General features: G+C 40.7%; 1 protein-coding gene across 3 annotated transcripts; it reads left to right on the top strand.

Moving 5' to 3' along the window:
* Positions 1 to 522: 522 nt before the first annotated feature.
* Positions 523 to 8,958, top strand: LOC139540491 (E3 ubiquitin/ISG15 ligase TRIM25-like). Of its 3 annotated transcripts, none has more exons than XR_011668203.1 (7): positions 523 to 1,176; positions 1,421 to 1,507; positions 3,355 to 3,588; positions 3,769 to 3,993; positions 4,121 to 4,280; positions 7,252 to 7,311; positions 7,446 to 8,958. XR_011668203.1 is itself a non-coding variant. In XM_071344360.1 (7 exons), exons 1-7 carry the CDS (start codon positions 571 to 573, stop codon positions 7,501 to 7,503), a joined length of 1,230 nt encoding a protein of 409 aa, XP_071200461.1. In that variant the 5' UTR covers positions 523 to 570; the 3' UTR covers positions 7,504 to 7,652. The 3 variants fall into 3 exon arrangements, 2 of the variants coding, with proteins under 2 accessions (XP_071200461.1, XP_071200460.1); XM_071344360.1 differs by lacking the exon at positions 3,769 to 3,993 and adding an exon at positions 4,952 to 4,976 and having other exon boundaries at positions 7,446 to 7,652; XM_071344359.1 differs by lacking the exon at positions 3,769 to 3,993.
* The last annotated feature ends 284 nt before the right edge of the window (positions 8,959 to 9,242 follow it).

Here is a 9,242-nt window from a genome sequence, read left to right as displayed (position 1 = left end):
CCCATTCAAGTCAACATTCCAGGACAGTTGGACCAGCAGCCATCAACTAAACTGACATTACATAAACTGACATTAGATTGCCACACCAGCTCTGTCAGGAGGAATGGGCCAAAATTCACCCAACTTATTGTGGGAAGCTTGTGGAAGGCTACCCGAAACATTTGACCCAAGTTAAGCAATTTAAAGGCAATGCTACCAAATACTAATTGAGTGTATGTAAACTTCTCACCCACTGGGAATGTGATGAAAGAAATAAAAGCTGAAATAAATAATTCTCTCTACTATTATTCTGACATTTCACATTCTTAAAATAAAGTGGTGATCCTAACTGACCTAAAACAGGGAAATTTTACTAGGATTAAATGTCAGGAGTTGTGAAACACTGCATTTAAATGTATTTGGCTAAGGTGTATGTAAACTTCAGACTTCAACTGTATGTCCTCTGCTGGCCATACCTGGTATCTGAGATGTGAGTTCACAGATCCAGGAAGTGAAATGTTATAGGTCCGTGAAAGCCACTCCTACTCCGCAAGCAAGAAACAAAACGTATCTCTGAAGCTCAGTCTTTTTATGTGTTTCAAAATGGCAGAAGCCATGGACTTGATCAGTTGTTCGATCTGTTTGGAGATACTAAAAGATCCAGTGACTATTCCCTGTGGACACAGCTACTGTATTGGCTGTATTAAAGGCTACTGGGATCAGGAAGATCAGAAGCTTGTCTGCAGCTGCCCTCAGTGCAGACAGACCTTCAACCCAAGGCCTTTTCTGAACAGAAACACAGTTATGGCTGAAATGGTGAAAACACTGACAGAAAAAAATACGAAAAAGAAGACAAAACTCCAAGCTGCTCCTCCTGCTCAATGTTATGCTGGACCTGGAGATATTGAGTGTGACGTCTGCACTGGGAGAAAATTAAAAGCTGTCAAGAGCTGTCTGGTGTGTCTGGCCTCTTACTGTGAGACACACCTCCAGCCTCACAATGAATCTCCTGCCTTTAAGAAGCACAAACTGGTCAAAGCCTCCACACAACTACAGGAGAAGATCTGCTCTCATCATGACAAACTACTGGAGGTTTACTGCCGGACAGATCAGCAATGTATCTGTTATCTGTGTATGTTGGATAAACATAAAGGCCATGATACAGTCTCTGCTGCAGCCGAAATAGCTGAAAAACAAGTAAGAACCTTAATATGCTTGCTTAAATATTAAGAATTACAAAATTAAACAACGAATGGTCCCTATGTACCATATTTGCATCTGAACAAGGACGAATTTCATGTATGAACTTGCAAAACAGGAAAACATACACAGAACACTACATAACCCTTTTCCTTCATAAGACATGGACATGCCATAAAGTCTGACTATCATTCATTAGAACAGAAAAATTATGAATAAAATTACATTTGTTTCTCTACAGAGGCAGTTGGGGGAGAAATCTAAGCAGAGAATCAAGGAGAGGGAGAAGGAGATGCTGGAGGTGAGACAGGCAGTGAAGTCATTCAAGGTGAGTTTTGACCATTTGTGACCAACCGCCTCGATTCGGTCTTATGTAGCAAAACATTTTTGTACTAACATTTGAAATTGTGTTCTTTACATTGGATAAAAGTAGAGACACAGAGCTAGAAAATGGTATATCATACCCTGCAGTTAACAAACAATGGGAAAGTAATTCTGCTTTGAAAGTTGATTAACTTGTAACCCCACTTTTGAGAAAATGTCCTTTGAATGTTTTGGTACACCTACATGAGAGCTCTTCTTTGTCTACACCCATTCAGCATCGTTCACACCCTCTTAAGCATTAGCCCCACCCATCTCTTTAAGGATTCACATGTGAATCCATGTGGTAAACACACGCTAAAATCTAAGTTTATTTGTCACATAGGATGCATAGGATACAGGTGTAAACAGTACAGTGAAGTGGTTAGTTGCATAGTAGCAATATCAAAAACATAAAGTATCCAGATAAAATATTTTATCATTAGTACATGATGCTTACCTGACACACTTGTCTAAATTTATTGGTCATGTGAAGGAAATGCTATAACCCCCGCACGGCCACATCTACTAAGTGGATGGGTCACTATTGTCTAGAAATGTACACATATTCATGAAATATAGTGGTTGGCCGTATTCACCCCCAGACACACCTGGCTAATTTGATGGGTCATGTAATAATCAGGGTCTTTTGTTTAGACATGTAGCTAGCTAGCTACCTAAACAATGAACTAGAATAATCCCAATTTATACTACTAGCAATACAAACATTGTCATAGATGTAGTATGAATCTGCAGGTAGCTAAAGCTAACAAACTAGGTTCAGTGTTAGCTAGCTAACATTAGGCTATAACTAGCAATGCAAATGGATTTTCTGATTCAAATAATATTACCTCACAGATCATACACGTAACGTTAGCAACGTTTGCTACCTAACTAACAGTACATTTTAACTTGCAATAAAAATGGCTTTCTGACCAAATTAGAAACATATCTGAAAATGTAGCAAGACTCTTACCCATATACATGGATGATCGCTTCATGGCAGTCTGGAACCATTTAACTCCGTTTTGTTTGTACCTAGCGTTACATCTTGTTTGGACAGCGTTGTGTCAAGTCACTCCGGTTCACACTGACCGTGGCCTGTGCAGAAATTAACCCATCACTTTTTCCAACTGATCTGTCGATAGTGCCTGCTAAATTCAGGGCATCAATGTTGTTGAGAAAAGTACTTCTCGATGGCTAATGTTATATGTTTTAAAAACAGCACGGTAGAAAGGACTGTCAACACATATTGAGCAGCTCACGTTATAAACAGATGCGTGCTACATGGCAGACCAATCCAAACTCATCTCCCGGCATTTCCAGCCCATCCATTATCTCAGCCAATCATGGCTAGCGGGAAGGTTCCTGTCTTTTTCTGTGGCAAAACTAATTAGGCTTGTAATTTAACAATTGTATTCGTATTTTTGGATGGAATACAAGTTTGTTATTAAGGCAAATGAAAGTTCACATGTTCCAGTAGGCATTTCTTCCAAAAAACGCATTTTGATAAAAAATAAATGTTTACGTTCGAATGCCGCTCCTGTGAAGTAGTGATGTGCGACATGCTCCTAGTTTCCTGAAACAAGTCACATTTACATGCTTTCACTTAGCAGATAGAAAGGACTAAGTGACTTACTATTCTTAAACTAAAGTCCAGCAAAACTAGAGCCAATTAGGAACCCATGGAGGGCCACATTCCCATCCCACTGAGCCTCACTGTGGGGAACAGGCTGTCTGGAGTTCTGGTGAGAGCTGAGTGAATGGGCTGATTAAAATGCCCCCCACCTCTCCTCTCTCTGTGTGTCCTAACAGCGCTCTACACAGGCAGCAGTTCAGAGTAGTGAGAAGATCTTTACTGAACTGATCCGCATCATTGAGGGAAGGCGCACTGAGGTGAAGGAGCTTATCAGAGCCCAGGAGAAGGCTAATGTGAGTCGGGCTGAAGGACTCCTGAAGCAGCTGGAGCAGGAGGTGGCTGAGCTGAAGAGGAGAGAGGCTGAGCTGGAGCAGCTTTCACACACAGAGGATCACATCCATTTCCTCCAGGTGACATCACTGTCCACTCTGTCCATTGCAGCAGGTGTCGCTCCTAAAGGGAAATCTTTAATTAAATTATTTGAATCTATAAATTGTGCCTTCCTGTATTATACTTATGCTAAAATGTTTATTCTGTTCTACTGAGCCATTAACTTTATGTTCGTATTCTTATATTTTCTTATTTCTTAGAACACCCCCGCAGACCCCACAAGGCGGGGGGCATACACAACGAAAAACATAGCACCAGATAGCATATGAACATGTCATAAGCATTTATTTATTTTATGACTGGAAATTGGCTTTAAAACTGCAAAAAAAAAGTTCTCAGCCTCATGGCAAAATGTGTTGAATAGCAGGAAATTAGTTCTAAAACAGCAGTTTATTGGAGGTGGGAAAACGGCGCTAAGCCTGCAAGTAAGCATTTTGTTGGATGGTGTATACCATGTGTATACTATACATACGACTAAATAAAATACAGCTTTAAACTAATTTGTGTTTCTCAATAATCATATTTTCCTTTTTTCCTGGTCTTTGAATCTAGAGTTTCCAGTCTCTCTGTGTCCCTCCTGGATCTGAGGCCTTACCCAGCATCACTATCAACCATCACGTCTCCTTTGAGGATGTTATGAAATCTGTCTCTGAGCTGAGAAACCGACTTGAAGATATCTGCGCTGGGGAGATAATTAAGATGTCTGTACAAAGTAAGGACACATCTTCTTAGACCACATTAAAATATGGGACTCAATCAATTGCTGATGGTTACGTTCCAGATAGGGCATTTGATTTGCACTGCAGTGTGTCCTAAATGGATGGAGTTGACTCTTAATTTAGAATCTGGTAGTGCCATGGGAAGTTAAGCCCTGGAATTTTGCTTAAATTCATTTAAAAAAGTTAGCTTATAACAGTGAGGTCTTGTGGCATATTTTGGTTAAACTATCCCCAATTCAACGGAATTGCAACCCTCTGCATGCACAGTGCACTCTTCCATCACATGTACAGCTGATTCTCAAGATCTTGCACACTAATGAGATGCTGTTAAGTTACGTTTTGATTACAATACTGGGTGGGGTGAATATATTTTATATGACATACATGATTTTTTGTTAACTAGTAAATAGTAGCCTACAGCAAAGTGGGTTTAAATAATTTCTAACTTGATAACAATTTCTGCTAGTTAGTTTTTGCTACCATGTGGGTTTTTGCTTGCTTGAGCCTTTTAAACTGAGGAATGTTAATTCACCTGTTTCCATACATGTTTCATTTTAAAACATGTATCTTACAAAGGAGTTGTTTAATCTAACTGCTTAACTATTTATCTGTACATCGAATTGTATTTTGTTGTTTTAACAACAAAAAAATCTAATCTTTCCAGGAAAATGCCATGGGCACTATCTGAGGTGTGGAGACATTTCACTGCAACTAATGTAGAAGGAAAAGCTGTATACATTTGCAGATACTGTGCCAAATCATTTGTGAAGAATGCAACAAAGATGCAGAATCATCTGGCCAAGTGCATAAAGTCCCCTCAGCGCTCACAACAAGCAACCTCTGACAAAAGTCCCTCGAATAGAAGTAGAGGTGAACATTATGAATCAGAAACCTTATCAATAGCAACAACTCATGGTCCTCCTGGAATCAGAAGTTTTTTTTGACTCAATGGAGGAACGTAGTCAGAGAAATGCTGATGAATGTCTTGCTCGAGCTGTGTATGCAACTGATTCACCTCTGATGCTCACAGGCAATGTGTATTGGAAGAGATTTCTGAATGTTCTTCGCCCAGCATACACCCCTCCAACCAGACATGCTCTATCTACTCATTTGCTGGATGCAGAGTTTAAGTGAAGGTCAAGCAAATCATAGAGAAAGCATACTGTATTGCAATCATCTCTGATGGGTGGTCGAATGTTCGTGGGCAAGGAATAATTAACTACATCATCTCCACCCCTCAACCAGTATTCTACAATAGCACAGACACAAGGGACAACAGACACACCGGTCTCTACATTGCAGATGAGCTGAAGGGAGTCATTAATGACCTTGGACCACAGAAGGTATTTGCACTGGTGACAGACAATGCTGCAAACATGAAGGCTGCTTGGTCTAAAGTGGAGGAGTCCTACCCTCACATCTCACCCATTGGCTTTACTGCTCATGCATTGAATCTGCTCCTCAAGGACATCATGGCACTGAAAACAATGGATACACTCTACAAGAGAGCCAATTAAATGGTTAGGTATGTGAAGGTTCACAAGTTATAGCAGCAATCTACCTCACCAAGCAAAGTGAGAAGAATAAGAGCACCACATTGAAGCTGCCCAGCAACACCCGTTGGGGTGGTGTTGTCATCATGTTTGACAGTCTCCTGGAGGGGAAGGAGTCTCTCCAAGAAATGGCCATATCACAGTCTGCCGATATGGACAGCCCCATCAAGAGGATCCTCCTGGATGATGTATTTTGGGAGAGAGTGGTAAGCAGCCTGAAACTCCTGAAACTTTTAGCAGTAGCCATTGCACGGATTGAGGGAGACAATGCCATCCTGTCTGATGTTCAGACTCTGCTTGCAGATGTAAGAGAATAAATCCGTACTGCCCTGCCCACTTCGCTGTTGCTCCAAGCAGAGGAAACTGCAGTTCTGAAATGCATCAAAAAGCGTGAAGACTTCTGCCTGAAGCCCATACACGCCACAGCGTACATCTTGGATGCTGGCAAAAGCATCCTGTCTGGTGCAGAGATCAACAAGGCTTATTGTGTCATCACTAACATGTCTCGCCACCTTGGCCTGGATGAGGGCAAGATTTTTGGCAGTCTGGCGAAGTACACTTCCAAGCAAGGGCTTTGGGATGGAGATGCAATATGACAGTCGTGCCAACATATCTCATCAGCCACCTGATGGAAGGGACTTTGTGGATCTGAGGCTCTTCCCCCTGTTGCCTCCATCATCCTCCAAATCCCACCAACATCAGCCACCTCAGAGTGCAACTGGTCCTTGTTTGGGAACACACACACCAAAGCACGCAACAGGCTGACCAATACAAGGGTTGAAAATTGGTGGCCATCCGGGCAGATTTGAGGCTTTTTGAGCCTGACAACGAGCCATCCTCAACAAGGTTGGAAAGTGATAGTGAAGATGAGGCCTCAGAGTTTGATGTTCAAGAGGTGGACATTGAGGAGGTCCAGGGAGAAGACATGGAAGCCTGAGAGGAAGACAACCAAAGCTTTAGTTTCTAGACTATCATTTTACAGATATATGTTGAAAACGTTTTTGGGAGATGCGATGGATCATTGGGGTCATTCAAAATTCCCTTTCTATTGTTGTTCAGTGAAAACATCCCATGTGAAGAGTCATTCAATTAAAGTTGTCACCTCATTTAATTAAAGTTCAATTCGTAACTAAATACTTTTTAAAATTTCTATTGGAAGGATTTAATAATTTGCAATTATGTCTACTTATGATAAGGTAAAATGTTTCTGTCTCTGTTTCCATATGATATAGTAAATAAAACATCTACATTTAAATGGTATTAATATTCATTTGCTTATATTCCGTTAATTCCCATATATTCCCGTTAATTCCCACGGAAAGTTTCCACCTCTGAATATTCCTCAATGTGCAACCCTATGCGTGATCAGTCTGGATGGACCAGTCATGTTTGATTCTCTCTGTTTTCATAGTGTCAGGACTTCACATTGTCCCACCTCCTGGGCCCAGGACCAGAGAAGAGTTCTTGAAATGTGAGTTAAACACACACACACACACACACACACACACACACACACACACACACACACATACTTTTTTTATTCAACAATACCCACTGACATCTTGAGTTCATCTTCACCACAGCTTTTCTCTCATATATTCACAGATTATTGCCAGCTGACTTTGGATCCCAACACACCAACTCAACGTTTGTATCTGTCTGAAGAGAACACAAAGGTGGCATACAGTCGTGAGCGCCAGATCATACGTCCTCACAATCCAGAAAGATTTCAGATGTGGCACCAGGTGCTGTGTAAAGAGGGTCTGTCTGGAGCCTGCTACTGGGAGGTAGAGTGGAGTGGGATCATGGTTACTATAGCGGTCTCATATAAAGGGATCAAGAGGCACGGTGGAACAGAGTGTTGGTTTGGGAACAATGATAAGTCCTGGTGTTTGGTATGTTATTCAGATAGCTGCTCTATCAGGCACAATATGGCACCATTTGAGTCACATTTGGTATTTAATAAGGACTTTACAGAAGAGATTAAAATCCCTGTCGCACCCTCCTCTAGAGTAGGAGTGTACCTGGACCACAGTGCAGGAACTCTGTCCTTCTACAGCGTCTCTGACACAATGACCCTCCTCCACAAAGTCCAGACCACATTTACTGAACCCCTTTATCCTGGTTTCTATTGTAATTGTGATTCATCTGTGAAGATAATTCCTTTGCCTTAACACTACATGTGTCCAATCTTCACATACCAAAACAATCATCATAATTTATTGTAAATCTGATACATTAAAAAAGGACACTAAAGAAATTACAGAAATAAGTGTTGTCATCAAGAATCAAATTTGATAACTCATTTTTATGTAAATGTAAAACTTTAAAAGGAAAATGACAATGAGTAAAATTTTCTGATCTGAAATGCAAAAAGCAACGGTGTTACTTACAGTAACAGCATGATGTATCTCCACTTGAGATGAGATGGTGGAGATCATTTATGCAGATCTAAAGTAAAGTCAACAATGCACGGAATTAAATTATGTATTGTGTTGTTGAATTTTGTAGATTATTAACGGTTTGAAATGTTATGACTTTTTGGTATACTCCCTTGTAACCTTTGAGGGCTGGTTAGTGGACAGAAAGATTAGTGGACAGAAAGGGTAGTCACCTTTAGAGAAGAACAAATTGCTTTATCAAACCAGGAGAGGACAGCAGGGAGGCAGAAAGCTGATCCTTTCCTCCAATGTGCTTTGAGAGGAATTTAGAAAACCAGGATAGAGGAAGCAAGGGTATGACAGCTAGTAACATTTTCAGACACATCCATTGCGTCTAATCTCTTTATTTTTCAAGCAGCAAACAAACTTGATTTTATGAGGCAAATCATGCTGGATTTGTTTTGCTGGATCTCTCTCTCTTTCTGAAAGCTGCCTATTTCTGTCTCTCGCTCAGTGCTCTCCAGCTTTTTAATTATTTTAACTAAACCCCCACCAGTGCTTAGGCTTTGATTGCAAAGCTTTATATTTGACTAAATTAAAAAAAGTGGTGGAAACACTGTCTAGGCAAGAATATATTTTAAGTAGAAACACGCAGAATGGCGTGTGTGTAAAGCTCTCATTGAGCAATCTCCACCAGGAGATTGAACTGCACAGCAAATAAAAAATCCTCAATCTTGTACGTTTTTCCTTCTGGTTCCAAACCGTTGCTGATTTTCAGTTTAATGTTCTGATGCTGTAGTTCTTCACCAGGAGAGCAGGAGAGCAACACAGCAGACTCATCTCAACATTACACCACTTTTGACATCAGAACAACTTTTTTGAATGAACTATCCCTATTAGTGTTTTCTATTTTTACTAATGATCTACCACTAGCCTTAAACCAGGCCTGTGTATGCTGAAGATTCAACCTCATACACGTCAGCGGCCACAGCTAGTGAAATCACTGCAACTCTCTAAACAA

The sequence above is a fragment of the Salvelinus alpinus genome, chromosome 15 (genome assembly GCF_045679555.1).
Source record: "Salvelinus alpinus chromosome 15, SLU_Salpinus.1, whole genome shotgun sequence".
Taxonomy (NCBI): Eukaryota; Metazoa; Chordata; class Actinopteri; order Salmoniformes; family Salmonidae; genus Salvelinus; species Salvelinus alpinus.
The sequence above is the reverse complement of the archived record's forward strand: the minus strand, read 5'-3'. Positions and strand labels throughout refer to the sequence as shown.